The 22,625-nt window shown below is 56.0% G+C and overlaps 1 protein-coding gene across 4 annotated transcripts in view; it reads right to left on the reverse strand.

Moving 5' to 3' along the window:
- Nucleotides 1-71: 71 nt before the first annotated feature.
- Nucleotides 72-22,625, reverse strand: part of MYH7B (myosin heavy chain 7B) — a 28,305-nt gene continuing 5,751 nt past the window's right edge. For all 4 annotated transcript variants that reach the window (XM_032704670.1, XM_032704668.1, XM_032704667.1 and 1 more), the window contains 35 exons: nt 20,868-20,960; nt 20,059-20,122; nt 19,839-19,937; nt 18,749-18,852; nt 17,754-17,892; nt 16,511-16,629; nt 15,576-15,725; nt 15,113-15,283; nt 14,249-14,428; nt 14,030-14,162; nt 13,485-13,561; nt 11,791-11,878; nt 11,226-11,343; nt 10,500-10,623; nt 10,111-10,247; nt 9,438-9,693; nt 8,681-8,923; nt 8,152-8,328; nt 7,669-7,814; nt 7,052-7,142; nt 6,054-6,443; nt 5,046-5,172; nt 4,646-4,764; nt 4,198-4,394; nt 3,690-4,039; nt 3,067-3,191; nt 2,678-2,793; nt 2,359-2,551; nt 2,072-2,275; nt 1,837-1,962; nt 1,540-1,710; nt 1,152-1,256; nt 677-772; nt 399-536; nt 72-190 (listed from right to left, as the gene is read on the reverse strand). In XM_032704670.1, coding sequence (XP_032560561.1) covers nt 185-190; nt 399-536; nt 677-772; nt 1,152-1,256; nt 1,540-1,710; nt 1,837-1,962; nt 2,072-2,275; nt 2,359-2,551; nt 2,678-2,793; nt 3,067-3,191; nt 3,690-4,039; nt 4,198-4,394; nt 4,646-4,764; nt 5,046-5,172; nt 6,054-6,443; nt 7,052-7,142; nt 7,669-7,814; nt 8,152-8,328; nt 8,681-8,923; nt 9,438-9,693; nt 10,111-10,247; nt 10,500-10,623; nt 11,226-11,343; nt 11,791-11,878; nt 13,485-13,561; nt 14,030-14,162; nt 14,249-14,428; nt 15,113-15,283; nt 15,576-15,725; nt 16,511-16,629; nt 17,754-17,892; nt 18,749-18,852; nt 19,839-19,937; nt 20,059-20,122; nt 20,868-20,960 — 5,172 coding nt within the window. In that variant the 3' untranslated portion in view covers nt 72-184. The remainder of the gene's footprint in view (nt 191-398; nt 537-676; nt 773-1,151; nt 1,257-1,539; nt 1,711-1,836; nt 1,963-2,071; nt 2,276-2,358; nt 2,552-2,677; nt 2,794-3,066; nt 3,192-3,689; nt 4,040-4,197; nt 4,395-4,645; nt 4,765-5,045; nt 5,173-6,053; nt 6,444-7,051; nt 7,143-7,668; nt 7,815-8,151; nt 8,329-8,680; nt 8,924-9,437; nt 9,694-10,110; nt 10,248-10,499; nt 10,624-11,225; nt 11,344-11,790; nt 11,879-13,484; nt 13,562-14,029; nt 14,163-14,248; nt 14,429-15,112; nt 15,284-15,575; nt 15,726-16,510; nt 16,630-17,753; nt 17,893-18,748; nt 18,853-19,838; nt 19,938-20,058; nt 20,123-20,867; nt 20,961-22,625) is intronic.

The raw sequence follows: 22,625 nt of genomic DNA on the forward strand, positions 1-22,625 counted from the left end.
CAAAGACCCTGGCTGGCCCCACATCCCCAGCAGCAGAGGCCAAGGTTACCCTGGGACAGACACAGAGCAAGTCCTGGCAGAGCTACATTTATTCACACGGTGCAAAGCTGGTGGTGGCTGTTGCAGCCACTTGCCTCCAACCTACAGCAGCAGCTGGGACAGGGCAGGGTGGGCACCCAGGCTCCTAATGCTGGAAAAAAACCCAAAAGGGCTTCAGTGAGAGCTGGGACGTGGGGGACAGAGCACTGTGCCACCCTTCAGGTCCCGGCAACAGTAGGAGGTGAAGGCAGCAGTGCCAGGGCAGGATGTGTCCGCGGGCTGTGTGGTCACTGCCCTGGCTCCAGGGCTGGCAGGAGCCCCTGCCCTCCTCCCCCCTGCCCCCGTCCAGGTGTGCTCACCTTGGAGAGGACGACGTCCCTGGTGCGGGCGCGCAGCTTGTTCACCTGCGTCTCGGCGATGTCGGCGCGTTCCTCGGCGTCGTCCAGCTCGTGCTGCACCTTGCGGTACTTCACCAGGTTGGAGTTGGCCTGCTGCTCCTGGGTGGGGTGAGGGGAAGGGTGGGTGTGTGGGGCACAGCTCCCCACGCCGCCCTCAAGGCCCCTTGCAGCCATGCCAGGCGGTCCCAGGGAGGGACAGCCCCGTCCCCCATCCCAGGAGAGCAGTGCTGGGCACTTACGGCCTCCTCGAACTGGCGCTTGTAGCTCTTGACCTTGCTCTGCAGCTTGTCAATCAGGTCCTGCATCCGAGCCAGGTTCTTCCGATCTTCCTCAGCCTGCAATGCCCCAGCTCTGTTAGCAGGACCCCAGCAGCACCCCCACTCGGGGTCCACCTGCCCCCCCTGCCTTTCTCCCTACACACACACACAAAGGCCGACCCAGCCCCGTGTCACAGCATCTGCCCCCTGGTTCCCTCCCTGTGTCCCATCACCCAGCTCAGGAGCTGCTGGGAAATGGGCAGAAGGACACAGAGCAGGATGTGCATGTCGTGGCAGAGACAAACCTGTCCCACCCGTGTCAGTCCCTGCACAGAGCCCAGAATGAGCCCAGGCTGGGCTGGGCTCAGTGGGTGGGTTATTGTTAAACACAAGAGGCTGGGCAGAGGGAGTTGTGCCAGACCCTGCTGTGCTGGGGCTGTGCCTGGTGCTGCTGTACCTGGTAGCTCATCTCCTTGATCCTCCTCTCGTACTTGCGGATGCCCTTCTGGGCTTCAGCCATCTTCTTCTGCTCCGTGTCCAGCTCTCCCTCCAGCTCCCGCACCTGCAGGTGGGCACAGCCCCCCTCAGCACCCTGCTCATGGGCACCAGCGCCAGCCCAGCTGAGGTCAAGTCACCTTCCCAGCTCAGAGAAGCCACAGCAGAGGCTAAACCACTCTGAGCACAGGCTGGGAGCCAGGCCCAGGCTCACAGGTCCTTGGGGACTGTCCCCTGGTCCCCCCAAAGCGTCACCTGTCCCCACAGGGATGGGGTGGGACAGGGGCCAGGGCAGCACCATGAGCTGGCTTCTGGGGGACAAAACCAGGGATCTGCCCCTGCCTTCTCACCCTGGCCTCCAGCTTTTGAATCTGCTTCTTGCCCCCCTTGAGAGCAATCTGCTCTGCCTCATCCAGGCGCATCTGCAGGTCCTTGATGGTCTGCTCCATGTTCTTCTTCATCCGCTCCAGGTGCGCGCTCGTGTCCTGCTCCTTCTTCAGCTCCTCCGCCATCATGGCAGCCTGCCAGGCCAAAAGCAAGGGGGCATCACCACAAGGCCAGGCAGCCCTGCCAGACACAGGGGGAAGGTCTGAGACCCTCCGTTCTCCTCCCAGAACCACCCGGCAGAGTGCCCACCACGCTCTTACATCTGTGATGGCCTTCTTGGCCTTCTCCTCAGCATTGCGACACTCCTGCACCGCGTCCTCCACCTCACCACTCAGCTGGGAGACGTCTGCCTCCAGCTTCTTCTTCTGGTTGATCAGGCCCGTGTTCTGCACACAGAGCAGGTTCAGTGTGACCAGGGCTGGCCCTTCACCGTGGCCAGTGGAGAGGCTCCTGGCTCTCCTGCCAGCAGAGATGTGGGACGTGGCAGTGCCTCACCTGGGAGTGGAGCAGGGTGACCCTCTCGCTGGCCTCCAGCAGCTCCTGCTCCGCCAGCTTCCTGCTCCTCTCTGCCTGCTCCAGCACGGCGCGCAGCTCCTCCACCTCTGCCAGCAGCAGGTTGTTGCGGCGCTCCAGGGCCCCCACCTGCTCCTTCAGGTCGTCGTTCTGGCGCTGGGTGTCATCCAGCTCGATCTGCAGGTCCTGTGGGGCAGCGCGGGGTCAGTGGGGACAGGAGGGGGCCGGGCAGGGACAGCACCCAGTCTGTCCCACCACGACCACCCAACCTTGATCTGGGCCTGGAGCTGGCGGCCCAGCTTCTGGAACTCGGCAGCCTGGCGGTTGGCGTGGTTCAGCTGGATCTCCATCTCGTTCAGGTCGCCCTCCATCTTCTTCCTCAGCCGGACGGCCTCGTTCTTGGCCCGGGCCTCTGCGTCCAGCGAGGCCTGCATGGACTCCATGGCCCGCTGGTGGTTGCGCCTGTGGGGAGATGGGGAATCAGCCACGGCCCCCTGGGGACACCCAGCCTGGGGCAGCCCTGCCAGGGCCACGGTGCCAGCTCTGCCCCACAGCCACTGTCCAGCCTTGTCCCCTCACCCCACACACCTCAGGTTCTCAAACTCCTCATCCTTCTCTGCCAGCTTCCTATCCATGTCAGCCTTGATCTGGTTCAGCTCCAGCTGGATGCGCAGGGTCTTGCTCTCCTCATGCTCCAGGGCTCCCTAGAAACAGCTCAGCCATGGGAAAGTGGTTCCTGAGGGGGGTCACCCACTCCAGCCTGGCAGCCTGGCCTTGCCCCCTAGCCCAGCATTATGGGGAACAAGGCAGGTGGAACCAGCCCAGTGCCTGCATTGGTTGCAGGACTTCCATGAATAACCTCTCAGGGGTTAGAGCCTGGCTCAGGACTGTCACCCTCCAGCAGCACCTGACCAGACCTGCAGGGTGGGCCAGTGGCTCCTGGGGGCAGCAGGAACATGTGGGAAACAAAGACCCACCTCAGCCTCCTCCAGAGCTGCCTGGATATCGCTCTTCTCACTCTCCAGGGCTTTCTTCACCTTCTCCAGCTCATGGATGGTTTTGCCACCCAGACTGATCTGGTCAGTCAGATCAGCAATTTCCTCTGGCAGGGACAGAAGGCATTTGGTCAGGAAGTAGTTTATGGGACCAGTCCTGCAAAGGTGACATCCCCATCCCACTGCCCCAGGCTCAGCTGATGTCCCCCCAGTCCCTTGGAGGGCAGCTGAGATTGTGCTTAGGGACATTTCTGAAGTCTGGGTGAAGGACAGGGAATGGGAGAGGCATTAAGTACCTGGGGAGACTTGTTTGTCCAAGAGCAACACCCCCAGGGCAGTGTCATGCCACAGCCGTGGCACTTGGCAGCAAATCATGCACCATGTGGGAAGAGGAGCCAAGTGACTCTGCCTGACCTCCCAGGGGGGCCCAGCAGGGGGGCAGGACACATTTTGGCATCCTGGCAGGGCTGCTGTATCCCTCCAAGGGATGGGCTGAGCAGCAAGGTCTGTTCTCTGCCAAGAAGGGACCCAATCCCCCCCTGGCCTGAGGACAGGGAGCAGGAGCCTGGGCAGAGCCCAAGGGGAGAACCTGAGCCCAGTCCTACCCTGCAGGTTCTTGTTCTCCCTCTTGAGGGTCTCCAGGTGGTCCAGGGACTCCTCGTAGGCGTTCTTGAGCTTGAAGAGCTCCGTGCTCAGGCTGCGCGACTCCTTCTGCGACGCCTCCAGCTCCACCTGGGTCTCCTCATACTTCTGCTTCCACTCGGCCAGGATCCTGTCGAAGTTGCGCTGCTTCTTGTCCAGGGCGGCGCAGGCGGAGTTGGCGCGTTCCAGGTCCACCGAGAGGTCCTCGATCTCCGTCTGCAGCCGGTGCTTGGTCTTCTCCAGCGAGGAGCACTTGGCGTGGGCGGCCTCCACGGCCTCCTCTGCCTCCTGCAGCCGGGTGGCCAGCTTCTTCCTGCCCACGGCAGCCGGGGTGAGCGCTCCCTGCCCGAGTGTCACCCCACCCCACTGCTCTGAGCAGCCTCAAATCCCTGTGGAAGGGTCGCCCTGGGGTTTAGGACAGCCCCGCTGGTGAATGGAAACTTGCCACCCAACTCATGTCATGGGACTTACTTGGCTTCCTCCAGCTCCTCAGTCCTCTGGATGGCATCAGTCTCGTACTTGGTTCTCCACTGGGCCACCTCGGCGTTGGCCTTGGACAGGTTCCTCTGGAGCTCGCTCTTGGCCTCCACCTCCTCCTCGTACTGCTCCCGCAGCAGGTCACAGTCGTGCCGGGAGGCTTGCAGGGCATGGGCCAGGGCATTCTTGCTCTGAGGGAGGGAGAGCAGCCCTTGTGAGAGCAGCAGCTGGCCTCAAGCTCCAGGACATTGGCCGTGGCATGGGAGCAGCAGGAGGGAACTTCTGTTCTTCCCAGGTCCTTCCCAGGTTCAGAGCTGCCCCATGTGCAGAGTATGTCCCACCTTCCCAGTCCGAGAGCCTGAGCCACTGCCACAGTGTGACACACGCCCCGTTCCCTGTGATCCTTATCACTCTGAGATCAGCCGTGCCCCAGAAGCCTCACCTTGGTCTCTTCCTCCAGCTGCCTCTTGAGCTCCTCGATGCTCTGTGTGAATGAGATCTTGCCACGGCTCAGCTGGTTGATGAAGGACTCCTTCTCCTCCAGCAGTCGACTAAGCTCCCCTGGGTTCAAACAGAGCAAAACCAGCTACTTTGGGGCTGAAGGGCTGCAATCTGCACTCCCCTGCACTCCCCAGAGTCTCTGCCTTCAGCAGGCCCAGCTGTATCCAGCATGGGCAAGCTGGGCCATGGGCAGAGATGCAAACAGCTAAAGGCAAAGGAATCCCTCCTGATGCACAACTGGGGTTTTGGGGGAGGGAGGACAGCCTGCCTGGCTGTACCCTTGCACCCCCACCCAGAGCAGCCCCAAGGCAGCCATGTGCCCCCTGCACTGCCCCACACACCGTTCTCAGTCTGCAGCCTGCCCCGCTGCGCGCTCACGTCCGTCAGCTGCCGCTGCAGCTCGTCCACTTTGGACTTGGTCTCGTTCAGCTGGTCCTCGTAGGTGCGGCACAGCTTCTCAGCGTTGGCCTGCGGGCACCAAGCACAGCCCGTGTGAGCCCAGCTCAGGTGTGGCAGCACTGTTCTCCCAGCCTGGGGCTCGCTGCCCCGCTCGGCGGATCCCACGGGCACACGAGGCAGGGAGCAGGAGCCTGCCAGGGATCTCATGTCTGTGCTAAGCTGACAGTGGCTCTCTGAACTCTGTCTCCCAGGAAATGCCTTCCCAGAGCCTCCAGCCTCGGCTAGGACAAGCAAAACACTGCCATAGTGACAAGGGGGGAAAAACAGGGACTCAGCCATGGCAAACTGTGTCCAATTCTGGGCCACTCAGTTCAGGAAGGACATTGAGGGGCTGGAGTGTGTCCAAAGAAGGGTAACGAGGCTGGGGAAGGGATTGGAGCACAATTCTTATGAGGAGAGGCTGAGGGAGCTGGGGGTGTCGAGGCTGTAGAAGAGGAGGCTCAGGGGAGACCTCCTCACTCTCTGCAACTCCCTGACAGGAGGGTGTAGCCAGTCAGGGGTCAGTCTCTTCTCCCTGGTAACCAGCAGTAGGACAAGAGGGCACGGTCTGAAGCTGTGCTAGGGGAGGTTTAGGTTAGACATTAGGAAGAAATTCTTCACAGAGAGAACAATAAGACATTGGAATGGGCTGCCCAGGGAGGGGGTGGATCCACTGTCCCTGGAGGTGTTTAAGAAGAGACTGGATGTGGCACTCAGTGCCATGGTTTAGTAGTCAAGGTGGTAATGGGTCAAAGGTTGGACTTGATGATCTCACAGGTCTTTTCCAACCCATTTGATTCTGTGATTTAGTGAAAGAGCTCCCTGGGACACCACCCCATGGACACGCTGCCATCAGCTGCCCTGATGTTCACAGGCGAGACAAAACAGGCCCATGCGGGACCAGCACCCACCTTGTTCTTGGTGATGTACTCAACGTTGGAGGACAGGTCGTCCACCTCCATCTTCATCTCGCTCTTCTCCTTCTCCAGCTTCTGCTTGACGCGCTGCAGGTTGTCGATCTGCTCGCTCAGCTCGGCCACGCTGTCCGCGTGCTTCTTGCGCAGCGCGGCCGCCGTGGCCTCGTGCTGCAGCGTGGCCTCCTCCAGGTCCCTCCTCAGCTTCAGGAATTCCGCCTCCCGCTTCTTGTTCAGCTCCAGCTGCGTGGCCGTGGTCCCGCCGGCCTCCTCCAGCCTCTCGCTGAGCTCCTCCAGCTCCCGGGACACCTCCGCCCGCTGCTTCTCCACCTTGGCTCTGGCCGCGCGCTCGGCCTCCAGCTCCTCCTCCAGCTCCTCCACACGGGCCTGCAGGGACAGAGTGAGGCAGATGCTCCAAGCTCTGGGTGGAGCTCTGGCATCTTTGCTCTCCACAATGGAGCAAGCTGTCTCCAGAGATGATGGGGAGCAACAAGACACAAGTCTGGAGCAAATGCTCGGGCTGTTTTGGGAGACAGGCATTCCTGGTGCTCCTTGGAAGTGTGTATTGTGCATGTCCTGCTCTCCTCTGTGTCCTGCCATCAGGATCCAGGCTAGTATCAGCTCCTTGTCATGGGAACTTCCATGAAGGTGGGGACCTGTCTCCGATTGGAAGAAGCCCAGCGCACCAGACTTGGATTTTCAGATTTTGGGCGCTGGATCAAAGGTTTTATTTTGGACAGAGAGCTACATTCTAGAAGCTGTCCCTCAGGCTGGTGCTAGAGCTCACCTCAATAGTTCATTCCATAATCTTCAGCCCACCACATTTTGGCAGAGGGCTTTGCTTCTGCTAACCAGGTCAGCTTTGTCCATCACTCCTTTTCCAAGGAGATGCCTCTGTGCTCAGAGAGGGACTGGCCCATGCAGATTCCCCAGCACATTACATCTGAGGGGAATTTCGGACTCCTGGGCTGTGAGAACAGCTCTTCCCACCATACCTGGACCTCCTTGATCTTCTTCTGCAGCTGGGCCTCAGTCACCTGCCCATCTTCAATCCTTGAATTCAGCTGACTGAGTTCAAAGTCTTTCCTGCACAGAAAGAAGACAAACACTGTCCTGACACGTCCTTCTGGCTTCTGAAGTTCCCTGTAACACCCAGGCTTAGAGGACAAACAAACCCACACAGGAAAGGGACTGCAGGGGTAAGAAGCAGCTCATGGAAGGCTCTCAAGGAGGGCTGGAGTGGCCAAACTTGCAGACAACTGGCTCTGAGGGTTTCCCTCTGAGGTCCCCCAACATAAATGGGACATGAGTGATGAAGTCCGTACTTGTAGCTGAGGTCACAGCTCTGTTTGAGTCCTGCCAGGCAGGTCCCTCCTCTCCAACCCAGTGTACACCAAGGTCTATAGTGCCCTGATCTATGAGTCTGTGTAGCTCACAAGCTCCTCAGCACCCCTGCAAAGTGCCCAGGATAACCCAGCCCTCATTTTGTCTGGACTGGTCACACCAGCAGTGCCCAGAAGCCACATCCCTGCAGCCCCTGCAGAGGCCCCACAGAGGCTCCATTTAGAGGAGCAGAGCAAACCCAGAGGTCACGCACATGTCACACACTCACTTCTTGAGCCTCTCCTCCAGCTGCTGTTTGTCATTCTCCAGATCCATTATAGAATCTTGTGTCAGCTTCAGGTCTCCCTCAAGCTTCCTCTTAGCTCTTTCCAGGTCCATGCGGATCTTCTTTTCTTGTTCAAGAGAGCTTTCCAGCTGGAGAATGAAGGGAGATGGGATAGGGAAGGAAAGGACCCTCTGCAGCCCCACCCTTCTTGTGTCCATTGTTGTGGGAAGTTCACCCATCCCTGAGAGACAGAGGTGTTTCCCAGCTGGTCTCCAGTCCCATTCCCTCAGCCCAGGACTGCTCTCCCTGAAGTGCTATAGACCACCTCTTGGTTCAGGGGCAGTTTGCTAATGAGGTTATTCCTCAACTGGCCATATTAAATGGGAATGTCTCCACTCTCCAGATCCCACTGAGGGACAGCCTTTGGGCTCTCCTGGAGGTGTGACTCAAACCTCTCTTGCTTCACTGTCACTGGTCTATACTCACATCATCCACTTGCTGCTCCAGTTTGACCTTGGCTTTGGTCAGCGTGTTGACCTTGTCTTCCTCAGCCTGCAGGTCATCCAGGGCCTGCTGATGGGCCTCCTGCAGGGCTTTCTTCTCCTTTGTCAGCTTGGCAATGATCTCATCCAGAGAAGCCATCTCCTCAATCAGGTTTTTAACCTAAACAAGGGCAGTCAAAAACTGAGTCCATCTTCTCAGAGAGAGGGGGTGCAGAGCCATTTCAGCAGCCTGACCCTTGAAAGGCAGAAGGTCCATGGCCAACAGCAGCTCAGCACCCCAACAGCAGCCAGCCCTTCTCCCTTGGCCAGGCTGGTCCCACCACGAAGTTTGTCAGTACCCCAAATCACTTATCCACAGCACAGAACCATTTGCCCACACCCCCCTGGGCAAGGAGACAGGACACTGGGGGGGGTTCCCTCTCCCCTTTTCACTCTGCCCTACCCCAGCTCCCCCACACCTGATGTGTCTCTGGTGCCCCCACAAGCACTGAGGCTCCAGGGAGGTCTCTTACCTTGTTCTCTGTGGCATGTTTCTCCTTCTCCACCTTGGCCAGAGTGATCTCTAGGTCATCGATGTCCTTCTTCAGCTCTGCACACTCATCCTCCAGCTTGCGTTTCTTGGCGGTGAGCTCTGAGTTCATCTCCTCCTCGTCCTCCACACGCTCCATCAGCTCCTTCACCTTGGCCTCCAGCTGGATCTTGGACTTGATCAGCAGGTCACAGCGTTCCTCAGCATCTGCCAGGTTGTCTTGCTCCTGGGAGAGGAACAGGAGAGCCAGAGCTCATCCACTGTCCCAGAGCACACCAGCACGCTCTGAGTCCTGGTGTTCTGGCCCAGAGCTGAAGTTCTCCGTGTGGAATGGGCAGAGCAAGCCCGAGGTGCTCAGGTGTACAAAAAATATAGCCACTGCCCATTTTCAAGGTTCAAGGGACAACCACTAACATTGAACTGGGCCAAAAAGCAACTAAATCTTTCCAGAGGAAGGAAGCACTGGACTGGCACTTCTTGGCACAGAAATGGCACAGATGAGCCACAGTTTGGTGAGCAAATATTGCCATCCCTCCCTTTCCAGAGTCAGGGGACATCCTCGAGATGGGAAGTTGCTTCCAGTCTGCACACACTTACATTTCATTCCCGACAGATTGTGGCCACAAGGGAGCCTCAGAATTGCAAGAGGCTGGAGGAGGGATCTACCACACTCTGCTCCTTCCTCTACCCATGGACCCTGTACTGTCTTTGCACTTCCAGAGAGAGGGTGAGGCACTCACTGCCTGAAGCTGGAGAGTCAGGTCGTTCTTCTCCTGGATCATGGAGACCTGCTTCTCTTCCAGCTCCTTCCTCTTAGCCTCAGACTTTTCCAGAGCCTCCTTCAGCTTCTGGAACTCCTCCTTCAGGTTGGACATTTCCTTCTCAGTCTGAGCAGACTTGAGTAAAGGCTTGATTTTGAAGAACAGCTTCATCCAGGACCAGTTCTTGACAGCGTTGAAGGCCCGGATGTTCCACTGGATGGTATAGAGGGCTTCCCTGAGGGAATACAAGTACAGCATCATCAGGGGTGTAGATTTCCCATGTCCCATCCTGGCCTCTGCAGGCCTGGACACGGCTCCATTCTCCACCAGCGGGATAAATGGCAGAATGGTGGATGAATCATTGTCTGCACACTGGACTGGCCCTGGTGGGATGGGTGGTGTGGCCTGGCTTTCAGGTCTCTTCACTCTGCCTCCCTCTGAATCTTCCAGTGGAAACCAGAGGCTCCCCCACCCTAGATCCTCCCTACCAAAGCCATGCCAGACCTCTCCCAGGTCTGCCTCCATCCCTCAGGACAGGACCTTCACCAACCACTGCCAGACACAGGGAAGCCCTACAGGGCAAACCCACTGACACGTGTAGAAGGAACAAGGAGACACACAGAGCTCTGCCTCTTCCCCCCTCCCACTCTACCTCCTACTGATGATCTTCTGGTACTCCAGGCGCATGAGGAACCCGCGGATCCTGGCCTGCAGCATGGTCAGGATCTTGGCCAGACGCTCATCTCGCATCTCCTCCAGCAAGCCCAGCAAACCAGCCTTGAAAAACACCTGTGGGGAGGAGAGTGGGAATGGAGTCCCCAGCAGAGAGGGCTCAGGGGGAACACGACCTGGGCTGTGTGCAGACACATGGAGCAAGGATTGAGTGCCTGCATGGGCACACACCACATCCTGCTCTGGCTGGAGGTGCACCCACACGTGGCACAGGCACCTAATCTCCTGCCTTGAGTATGTGGGCAATGGGAATGGAGAGAGACAGGAGGGGCAATGTCTCCCTCCCAAGGACCAGCTGCCAGGTCTCACCTTGGTGTGACCAAACTTGTATTGTGCATGGTCCAGTTCCAGGGAGCTCAGCAGCTTCTCCGTGGCTTTCCTGCTGTCCACAAACTTGTCTTCTGGAATGGCTGTTGGATTCAGGATACGGTAACTGCAGGGACAAAGCAGAGGGAGGACATGCAGGAGAACTGCAGCACAGCTCCATCATCATCTCTGAATCCCGGTCATGCCAGTTTCCACCAGAGTCATGTTGCTGCAGCACAGGCTAGAGCAATATATGAACCAGCTGCTCCAGTCCTGGCTCTTCTGCAGAGCAGGCACCAGGGAACCCTGACAGATCACAGTCCCTCAACATCGAGGAGACTGTGCACGGAGGAGTCACTGGCCTTACCACGCCTGGTCAGGCCCAGGCCAAGCAGCATGGATGGGGCCAGCTGGGGAATGGTAAGGATCCATCCCCAGGGCAGAGAGAAACCTGAGCCAGGATCAGAGGACCTAAGCCTTGCCACCATCCCCCTGCACAGCCCTGCACTCAGCATCTCAGACATTCACCAGATCTCATCCCCTTTGGCACCAGCCTATCCAGATCTGGCACCCCAGAGCCAGCAGCAGAGCTATCCCAAACTGTACACACACTGGGGGTATGTGGGGGTTCAGCCCTGTACAAGCTGGGGAGCAGATCAGAGCCAGGACAAGTCTTGTCTCCCCCCAGAACATGTGTGGGTTGCCAGGTGAGGAAGAAGAGGGAGTTACCGCTGCTTGAAGTCTGCGTAGAGGATCCTGTTGGGGAATCCCTTCCGGCAGATGCGGATGCCCTCGAGGACACCGTTACACCGCAGCTGGTGCAGCACCAGGAAGGAATCCATGGCTCCTGTGGGTGAGAACAGAGCTGGAACAGGTGCTCAGCCCAAGAAGACAGAGCAAACAGAGCTGCAGCCTGGGCCTGAACTCTGGAAACATCCCGTGGTTTCAACATGGGTGTTGACCCGTCCTGCAGGTCTGTGCTGAGCACCAGGGCTGCAGCCTGGGCCTCAGATGGAGGGAGTCACTCTGACAGACTCATCTGTGCCTGCTGTTATATACAAGTGCAAAGCAGCCCAACCATCAAGGCACAGCCAAAACAGGAGCTGGGCAAAGCTCCTTCTCCCCAGCAGAGGAGATTGACCTGGGTCACAGAGAGTCAACACTGAGATGGGATCAGGGCTCAGCGGCAGCATGAAAAGGGCTGGGGAGAAGGTGGATGCAAGAATCCCTGCCAGCTCCCACATGTGGGTGTCCCCAGGGGCACTGCCAGGCTGCTGCCTCAGCCCACCCGTACCTGGGGTCTTTGTCTCGTTGGGGATGATGCAGCGCACGAAGTGGGGCTGGGTGGAGCGCAGGTTGGTCATCAGCTTGTTCAGATTCTCCTGCAGGGCAGACACGGGGTGAGGTGACAGCTCTGCTCCCCTACGACACTTCTCTCCAGCCCCTTCCCCTCCCAGGCAGGGAGAGAGCAGACCCTGAGAGCCCCTTTTGTCATGAGAAAGGGGGAATTCCCTCCTGCTATCCTGTCAGTGGGACATCCTGTGCCCGGGGCAGGACCACTGCCTCCTGCCAGGATGGGAGCCACGGCAGAGGGGACTGGGCTGGCAGACAAGCCAAGTGGCACCTGCAGGTTTTGCTGTGCCAGAGAGGAGCCAGATGCTTCCCAAGTATTTGTAAGTAAAGTTTCGCTGTGGGGGAGAGCCAGGAAGTCAGGATTGAGCATATTCCTGGTACAGATCTCTGCTGGTGCCCATCAGCCCTGTGCTCAGCACTCTCCAGTTCCAGTGCTGGGGTCCACAATGGCTGCAATCCTTGGCTCATCAGGAGTTCCCTGCACCTTCACAGTGCTTCACCCCCTACAGCTGTGACAGAGGGCCCTGCCAATCCAGACTGCACCTCCTTTCTCTCCCAGGTAGGGCTCAAGGCATGACATAGCCCTGACTTTGCTTGTGGGAAAAGCACCTGCACCCTTAATCTTTCCTTCCCCTGCTCATACAGGCTCAGCCTGTTCAGGACCAGCTCAGGGAAGGGAACACCTTCCCACAGCTCCACATCACCACGGGGCAACTTGTCACCATAGACACCTTTCCCCAAGGTCTGTGACTTGTCCAGGAGAAAAAAAAGTCACACTTCTCCCTGAACAGGGGCTCTGCCTCTTCAAGCACCCTGTCACACAATCATGGAATATTTCTAGTTGGAAGGGACCCACAAGGATCATCCAAGTCCAACTCTTGGTCCTGCACAGGACATCCAACAGTCCCATGATGTGCCTGAGAGTGTTGTTCAAACACTCCTTGAGCTCTGTCAGCCTTGGTGCTGTGACCACTGCCCTGTCACCACGAGGCTGTCATGGCAGGACATGGGCCCACAAACCCCTCTGGGCTGTTTTCCAGTTGGTTAAGCTCTGGCTTGGACTAATAACTCCTATGGTGAGCATGGAATGGGGATGTGTGTTATCCTGAGCTGTAAAACAGCCCAGGCCACCTCCCAGGACAGAGACCTGCAAGATCCTCCTCCATTTTCTTCTGCCCAAAGGTTGTCCTTCCCGCTGGTAAGAGTGAGGAGAGAAGTAGCACAGACTTAAAGTGATGTTCATGTAATACATTATCTAAACATCACTACAAGTCTTAACTGCCGCTCTCTCAAAGGCGAAGGAGCTGCCGAGCAGCGCAAGCGTCACGTGGGCAGAAGCAGCACAAGCCCCAGCTCCAAGGGAGCCACCACCTCATGTCCTGCCCTAGGAGCACGGGGACAGGGCTGAGACTCTGCCAGGCACAGGCCCTTTGCTCAGGGATGAGAAGGTGTTGGGAGTTTTTGCCTAGTGGTGGTCCTTGAGTTGCTCTGGGGGTCCTTGAGGAGCTCTGGGGGTCCTTCAGGCCACAGGAGCTCATGTGCAAGATGCCAAGAGTCTTGGCAGGGAAGTGGGACTGCCATGGGACCCTCTGAGCATGTTTCCCTCAATGCCTTGGATGAGAAGCTGGCTCTTACCTTGTGCAGCTGTGACACTGTCTGGAAAGAAGCCGCCTTTTTACGTTTCTCCTTGGTCCCCGGCTTGTGAGGCTCCTCTGTTGGGTTGAAGTATTGATTACATCAGCAAAACATCTCCTCAGCTTGAAGGACTCAGGAGCACCCCCCAACACCCCCGAAATGCCCACAGCCCCCACTCTCTGTAAAGCAGAGGTGGTTGTGCCCTGCTGCAGAACAAAGCCAAAGACACCAAAAACATCTCCCACAGAGCCCAGTTCTGGGTGTTGCTCCTCAGCTCCTGCTAACAAGAGACCCCTTCACACACCCCAAAGTCACAGGGCCACCAGGACGGCCCTACAGCCCCACACCAGCTCAGCCTGGTCCTCACCACACACCTAAAGCCCTTAGGCCAGCACCCACCTATCCAGGCCAGGGAGGTTTTTAGGGATCAATGTGGGCCTTCCCTTTGCCCAGGCTGCACCAACAACTGGGCATGGGGGTGAAAAGGTTTTTCTGCAAAGGGAGGGGGAGACCAAGGTCAAAAAAGGGTTGGGGGTGCTCCTCACCTGAAGCAGAGCCCACGTAGTTCTCATAGAGACAAGCCAGGAGCTTGTTTTGGGATTTCTGGAAGATGGACACCACTGTCTCATTCAGGGGGTCCTTGTTCTTGTCCAGCCACCCAATGATGTTGTAGGGCACCTGTCACAGGAGAGGCAGAGGTGAGGACAGCCCTGTCCCTGCCAGGGGAAGGTGGGAATGCTGAGGAAGAGCTGACAGGGACGTACCACACCCGCATAGTGCACCACCTCAAAGTGGGCCTCGTATTTCCGCTTCTTATCCGGACGGGGCTTCTGGAAGTTGGGAGACTTCCCAATGTGGTTGTCGTAGAGCTTAGATTTGAAGGTCATGTCAGAAGCTTTTGGGAACATGCACTCCTCTTCGAGGATGGACAGGATTCCCATTGGCTGCAGGGAGAAGGGGATATGAACAGGACTGAGCTCAGCGTTGCCAAGTCCCATCCCAGAACAGGGATGTGCCACTGAGCAAGGTGAGGCAAGGCTGGAGCTGGGAGACCTGAACAAGGGTTCAGGTGCAAGACACTGGCCAGGGGCCAAGTTATCACTGGCATATTCCAGGCTGCATCTGACCTCCAGCCAGTCTGAGTGGGACTGGCCAGGCCTGCAAGACACGGGAGCTTGTCCAGTTCCTTTAGATTGTTGGGAAGGGGAGATCCTCCCCAGTATCCTGACAGATTTTCTCCTTTCCCAGTCAAAAAAGCTGAGTTTCCTCCATGCACGGAGATCTTTTCTACAAGATGCTCTGAATCAAGTAAGAGGCACTGAAAGGCAGCAAGTGGGGAGGGAAAAAAGGGCAGTTCTCTGGAGGAAAAGGCTGCACCAGGTTTTGTGGCTCACCAGTGCACAGAAACATAATTTCCATGGTTTCATAAAGTCAGAATTTCTGTCAAAAAGGTCTCTGTTGGCTGGAGGCTCTGAGCTGTAAGTGTGGGGAAAATAAAGTTGGGCATTTGCCACTGACCAGGGAGGGAACAATTTAATTTTGGTAGCAGAGTACCTCTCACTGTTCCAGCCTTTGCAAACAAACCATCTACCAGCAGTACCATTCCTGTGCCCTGAGTCATGTTTTACCTTCTCAATCAGGTCAATGCAGGCCTGCAGGTCCAGGCCAAAGTCAATGAAGACCCATTCGATGCCTTCCTTCTTGTATTCTTCCTGCTCCAGGACAAACATGTGGTGGTTGAAGAACTGTTGCAGTTTCTCGTTGGTGAAGTTGATGCACAGCTGCTCAAAGCTGTTGAACTGCAAGAACAAAACAGATTTGAGTCAGAAGGAGGAGCTCCAGCAGTGAAGGGGTTCAACCCTTCTGCTCTGTCTGCGTGTGGGGGGTGATCTCTGCCAGGCCCAGCTGCATTGCTGTGAGAGTAGGTAGCCAGGAATCCCTGGAGATGTGCCCACAGCAGTGTTAAATCAGCCCTGGTGAGCTGCCTGTTTGCTCCACAGCTCTTCCCCATCAAGGCAGCAGTTCCTTGGAGGAGACAGAGCTGCCCCCACAACTTCCCCCCAAACCCTTTGTAGGGCCTGCAGAACTCACATCAAAGATCTCGAAGCCTGCAATGTCCAGTACTCCGATGAAGAACTGCCTGGCCAGCTTGGTGTCCAGGGTCTTGTTGATCCTTGTCACCAGCCACTTGAACATGCGGTCGTAGGTGGCTTTGGCCAGAGCTCCCACAGCATAGAGCACCTGCAAGGCACAGGGCAGGCCATGAGCTGCTCCCTGCTTTTGTAGGAGCCAGAGGGGGATGGAGAGAGCTCCTCTTGGCCCACAAAGGATGGACAGGCTGATCCAGGGAGTTTGTGGTTATAGTATATGCTCCAAAATTAGGTTTCACTTTGCTCACAGGTGTGTTCTCGTGTCCCCGGTCTGGTCTTGCTCCCAAGGTCTTAGGATACAAATACAGTCTAAAGTGATATTTTCAGAAGCCTTGTGCTCTGTCAAGAGCCTGCAGTTCACTTTGGATAAGATCCTAAGATCCTCTCAAATTGTATTTAAGAAGTGGCTTGCACTATTCAGGCCAGGTTTGGGTTCTGAACTGAGATGTGGCCAGAATCTGGCAAGATACATTTTTGGTACATTTGAATCTCCCATAAGATCAGTTTGGATAAGTGTTTAGATGAGTTTTCTACTTTTCAGGGCTGGACTCTCCACAGGAGTGTGACTGTCTCTGAAGCAGATCCATAGAACCTGGACCTCCTCTGGCTGTGATCCAACCCATATCTCAAAGACAGTGCACTGAACCTCCAGCCATGGTTCATGTGCAAAGCTATCTGCCAGCTCTGCCACCAATTTTCCCAGCTACTGAAAGCCACTAACTGTGGATACATCTTCTCCTGCTTCTCTGGAGTCTCCTCCTAAACCCGAGGGAGTGAACCCAAGCCCCATTCCCCCTGTGCAGAGCACATCAGGCCTGGCTGCAAGAGGAGTCACTCACCAGCATGAGCAGGGAGCCCCTGTCCTGTCCCACTCACCTGCTCCACATTCTGACCTTTGGTCACGTACTCATTGCCCACTTTGACACGAGGATGGAGCAGCCCCTTGATGAGGTCAGCTGAGCTGATTCCCATCAGGTAGGCAGCCTTGTCAGCACCTGGAAAGCAGGACAAAGGCATGAGGAGCCAGCAAGGAAGCTCTGGGAAGGGAAAAAAGGAAGCAAAAAAAATGACCAGCTCTTATGATGATCAGTGCTAACTATACTAGTTTTCCCATCTGCTCCAGAGTCTCCTCCAGTGTCTCATGTGATTTCCCATCTTAGATATTGTGTGATGCTTTTAAAATCTGGGCCTCCTTCCTGAGAAGTTAGGGTTTGGATACAATGGCTATAGCATCTTATCAGGTGCTTATCAGATTTTATCTGGGAATTTCTATGCATTTTCCAGTGGAAGCTTGGATTTCCATGCAGAGAATTTGAAGGGACCAGAAGAGGGGTGATTTTCTTGTTTATCATTCAAAGACTCCTAGTAGCAGATTGTAGCTAGAAAATCACCTCTGTAGGGAAATTGCTGCCAGATCAAAATCTTCATTAATTACCAGGCAGTAGCTAAAGCCTGTGTTGACATTCCTCAGGCAAGGAGAACTCTTCCCTCATGAATGCTAGCATGACAAAGTCTGACCCAGGTAGTCATTTCTGCTGGATCCCTGCTTAAACCTTCTAGGGAAGTGCTGGGGCTCCCCCTTCCCATCCTTCCACACACTGGAAAGTCACCCCCTCCCTCCAGGTTTGCTCTACAGCCTGACTCTTCCTAGATCTATGATTGGCATTGGATTTTCCTAAGCCATAAACCAGGAAAAGTGACAGACAATGACTGTACCCTGCTCTAACTGCTCTCTGGGAGGCTATGACCTGAGCAGGCCCTTGCAGTGCTGATTCTGGCCTGGCTCATCCTCTGGATGCCCTGCTCTGGAATGCTGTCTAATGAAGTGCAAGAGATAAAAAGCAGGGGAAGACTGAATGAAATGAAACCCAGCTGGGGTGTGACACCCTGTGGTGCTGCTGAGGCAAGTCTGATGCAGATGAGACCACCTAGTGCTTGCAGAAAGACTGCCCTAAATACTCCTGCCCCTTTGTGCACCTATAGCAGGGCCTAGTGTGGGTGCTTGGGATCACAGTCTCTGACCTTCACAGGCCAGGCATGGGGAGTTATCCCAGCCTGCCCTTGAGGGAACTTTGCCCAGACTAGGCCAGACAGGTCTGGAGCACAGAGCCCAACTCACTTTCAGTGCCATCAGCCTCTGCCTGCTCTTCTCGCTGCTTCTGCTTGAACTTCATGTTGCCAAAGTGCATGATGGCCCCCACTATTTTATAGGAGCCGTATTTCTCATCGTTGCTGAAGCCCAGGATGTCCATGGCGTGCTGAGGAGAGACAAAGCAGCACAGAGAGAACAAAATCACTCCGAGGTGACGGTTGGTCCATCCTCCCACCATCTCCTAAGGTGCTCTCACTGTCCTGGAGCTCTGGGCAGGGTGGGCACCTAACCAAGGAAACCTGTCCACGGGACTTTGAAAGTGAGCCCAGCTCCCACAAGACCCATTTAAGACCAAAAGGATTAACTTAGCATGCAGAAGAAGGAGGTATTCCAAGCTGAAGTCTCAGGAAGACCTTCTCACTCTCTACAACTCTCTGACAGGAGGGGGGAACCAGGTGGGGGCCAGGCTCTGCTCCCAGGGAACAGGACAAGAAATGGCCTCAAGCCATGCCAGTGGAGGTTTAGGTTGGACATCAGGAAGAATTTCTTCACTGAAAGGGTGGTCAGGCATTGGAAGGAGCTGCCCAGGGAGGTGGTGGAGTCCCCATCCCTGGAGGTGTCCAAGGAAGGACTGGATGTGGCACTCAGTGCTCAGGGCTGGGGGACAAGGTGGGGACTGGGCACAGGTTGGACTCAATGACCTTGGAGGTCTTTTCCAATCTCAATGATTCAATGATTCTATGATTCTACAACCTTCTTTCTCATGGGCACTATGGGAAGTGCCACAAGCCCTTCCTAATGCAGGGAATTACTCTCCCTTCCCTGTCTGGATGAGGCAGTTGATGGAGATCAGAGTCACTCTGCTCTCCCTTGTAGGCTCACAGCAAGTGCAGAGTAACTGCCAATAAACCAGAGGGAACTCCCAGCTAATTTAGAGGGGGGGACACACAAGAAGGCAGGACAGGACCCCAGAGCTGCCCAGAAGGAGGCTGTGCCCTCCCTGGCTCGGGCTGTACACGTACGTCTGTCGCCATGAGCTCCTCGCCGTCATCCAGGTTGTCCACAGTTGTGACACCCTGGGAGCAGAAGTGGTAGTCATAGGGGTTGAGGGAGAGCAGCAGCATATCTGTTGGGGGAAGACATGCAGAGGGTGAGGTCAATCTGACAGAGAGAGCTGGGCAGAGAGGCAGCCTTGGCCATGGGTGCAGAGGGAAGGCTTCACCAGCCTCAACTAGAGGGCACCAGCTGGTGGAGGAACAGCCTCTTCCAGCCCAGGCAGGTCCACACATGGGTCCACCTCTCCTCTGATCGCCTCCAGCTTGCTATCTTGGGATATGGCTTGGCTGCAGACTGATTTAGAAGTGGCCACCATGCCCTTGTGACACCAGATAAGATTACTGCTCTGTGCCACTCTCCAGAGCTGCCTAATAAGGTGCTGCTCAGCACCAAGCTCAGGAGCCCACAGCCAAAAGCTGCCCACCCCAGGGGGCTGTGCCAGCCTTCCTTCTGCATGGGGAAGGGTTTCCTGAGCATTCTGTGGGATGTGGCCCCTGGAGGGCAGAGCTGCTTGGAGGACACATCCAGGATGGGTCTTCACCAGGGCCCTGAGTGAGCTGTTGCAGCTGTTTCCATGCTCACCTGAAACAGGTCATCTCACCAGGGAGGCTGTAGGAGCTCAGAGTAGGCTGCAGGACACTTCCCCCACCTTAAAATGAGTAAATCTCCAACCTGCACATGCTGGTTGAGGTCAGTGCTGTACCCACCACATGACAAGGCCTTTGTGCAAGGCAGCTTTGCCAAGTGCACTCCCACCCTGCAGATAGACCCTGAGTGACCTCTGCTCCTAGACAGTGGCAGAAAGGGCTTTAGTCTGGCTTCTCAGCCTGTGGGGATAAAGGAAACTGGACTGGATGACCACTTGAAATCCCTTCCACCCTGAATTATCCACCAATCCTATGATCCTGCACAGCTACAAAGCATTGGAGGGCAGCACCTGCATGGTGAGCTGGATTTGCTCATTCCTGTGAACCTCAAAGCTGACAGCAGAGCTGTCTGTGGCTATTTTCAGGCCATCATGCTGTAAGGGCTGTGCTGCATCTTTGGCTGCCTTACCTTGCAGCTCTGGTTTCTTCCCAGAGAGGATCTGGTAGTAGATGTGGTAGCTTCGCTCTTTGGGCTGCTGGAAAATCACTCTGGATTTTTCCAGAAGATCTACAATGAAGTAGGGCAGATGGGTTAGAGGAGGGCTGCTTCTTTCCCAGAGCTGTCCCAGCACCAGCACAAAGAGTGGGATGGATTCCCTCCCCCCTGCAGCTGGCACATGGCTACTCACAGATGTCAATGTCTGCCGAGGCCAACTTCCCGGAGGGACCAAAGTGAATCCGGATGAACTTGCCCTGAAAACACGTGCAGGAGGTAAGTTCTGGGCTTGGCTACACAGATATGATTCTGAACACCCCCTAGAAACTGAATTAACATCCCACTTCTTGGGCTTCTGCTGACCAGGCAAGTTTCTGAGCTCTATGAGCTGTAGAGGGGTGAAGTTCCCTGGTTTGTGCAGAGAGGCTCAGACAGCATTGCCCAGGGCTTTAAATACCAGGCTGGCAGAAATTTCACTGAGAGCAGATAAGTCCCTGTGCTTAGGCCTGTTCTTAACCCTAAGCACTCCTGTGGGGTGGTGTGATACTGAGCCTGCCCAGAGCCCCCTGCTCTGTGCTGTGCTGAGGGTCTCCCCCAGCAGTGCCTCCTTCCCCTGCAGGGCACAGGAGCTCTGCAGCCCAGAGCAGAGCCAGGCTGGGCTTAGCAAGAACAGCAGTGCTTCCTGGAAGGGACACACTTGTCTGTCCCAGCCCCAGCACTCCAGGCTGTGCTTAGTGTCCCTCAACTCTGATCCTGGAAGGGACATCTCTCCAGGATCTACCACTCCCACAGGCTGTGGCACCAGGGCCATTCGTGCTGGCCACTATTTGCTGCACTGATGTAACCAGGAAAACTTGGCCCTGGCAGTCCAATCCTACCAGGAAGCAGGTCCAGCTCCCTGCTGAGTGCCTTGGGCTCACACTGTACAAACCCACAACACCACTAGCCACACATCCAGCCTGCAGAGACGTTCCCAGCTCCCTGTCCTGCTGAGGCACTCACGAAGCGCGAGGAGTTGTCATTCCTTATGGTTTTGGCATTGCCAAAAGCTTCCATAGCTGGGTTAGCCTCGATGATTTGATCCTCGAGGGTGCCCTGTAAGAAAAAAAAAACAAAACCAAAAGATGTGTCAGCTCCACCGAGCCAGAGGGGATCTGTAATCAAAACACACAGCAGAGGGAGTGGCTCCTTGCTACCCTCATTAGGTGTTTTTGAGACCCTGCTGCTCCTGAGGCACCTCCTTGTCTGAGGAGGCAATGGGGCTGTTCTGGGAGTCACATCCATGATAGGTCTACAGCAGGGCTCTGAATGAGCTGTTGCAGCTGTTTCCACGCCCACCTGAAACAGGTCATCTCACCAGGGAGGCTGAAGGAGCTCAGAGTAGGCTGCAGGACACTTCCCCTACCCCAAAGTGAGTAAATCTCCAGCCTGCACATGCTGAGTTTAGGGGTCAGCAGAGCTGGGGTTTGCAGCAGTGCTCTCTGTGGGCTTCTCCTTGCCTGAACTGGTCCCCCTGGAGACCCAGGCTACTGTGCCCTCTGCACACAGCAGCCCTCAGCCCCTTTCTTTGGAGCTTCAATATGCAAACCAAGAGCAAGCACACGATGTCACCAAAACAGTCTGAGTCATTTCAGGCTCTCTGACTCTGCCAGGCAATTCCTCTTCCACCAAACCAAAGTTTTGGACAATTCAAATCACAGCACGTTGCAAAAGAAGAGATCTATAAAACAGGCTGGATCAACAACTCTTTATATCAACAACTTGCACAGCAGGGTCCTGGTGTGGTGGGAACACACCACAGGTCCCAGCTGGCATGACCTGCTGGACACACTGGAGCTCTCCAGAGCAAACCCAGAGATTAATCTTCCCCTAACCTTGTTTTTCCATTCATGTTTCACGTGCCCAGTTCAAAGAGGCAGCAAATGCCTAATGCAGGTAAAGCAGGAAAAGAATTTGAGGAGAGAAGCAAGAGACTGGTGCCAATCCACAGGAAGGACAGTGGGGTTTGACAACAGCAAGAGCTTGGTGGCACAGGGACCTGCAGGATTTTTCATGAGAGCTTTTGCCCATTCTCTGACAAATTACAGTTCACAGGGCTTTCCTTAGGAGAGGAGCACCAGCTCTGGGCTCTGTCCACCCTCCCTTTCCAATGCTGGACCCAGCACTGCTGCACCTCTGCAGCTCCAGGGATGGGAGGGGCAAAAGGGAGAGGGAGCAGCTCTGAATCACTGTTATCAACAAACTGTATCTTGTTACCTGGATATCCTGGGGTCTGATATCTTTAAATTCAGCCTGACCTAAAATTGCCTGAACTGTGAGATTCAATGGGGGCAGCCCCAGGACCCGCAGATTCAGCCCCCCATTCAGATGTCTCACCCTAAGTTTGCCCAAGTGCTCTGAGACCCATGAACACCCCCCAACAAAGGGTGTGTATCAGCTAAAGGCTCAGAGAAAACAAGGCCTGAGGATGTTTGACTGAGCTGCTGGAAGGGCTGAGCCCTTGGGGTGCTGGGAGCACCAGGGACTGAACCTTTGCTGGGTTTCCTTGGAGCTGAGCAAGCACCTCAACAATGTACCCCAGAGAAGGACATCAGCTGCAGCGTGGTGGGCTGAGCCAGTTCAGGGCTTTGCAGGAGGTGGCATGTCCAGGCTTCACCAGGGCACTGCTCTGCAGCCAGAGCAAAGAGGGTCTTCCCCTGCCCCTCAGCACCACCAACCTCAGCTGGACTTCGAGGCTGGGAGACACACTAATGTCTGCAG

Source organism: Chiroxiphia lanceolata, chromosome 17, assembly GCF_009829145.1.
Source record: "Chiroxiphia lanceolata isolate bChiLan1 chromosome 17, bChiLan1.pri, whole genome shotgun sequence".
Taxonomy (NCBI): domain Eukaryota; kingdom Metazoa; phylum Chordata; class Aves; order Passeriformes; family Pipridae; genus Chiroxiphia; species Chiroxiphia lanceolata.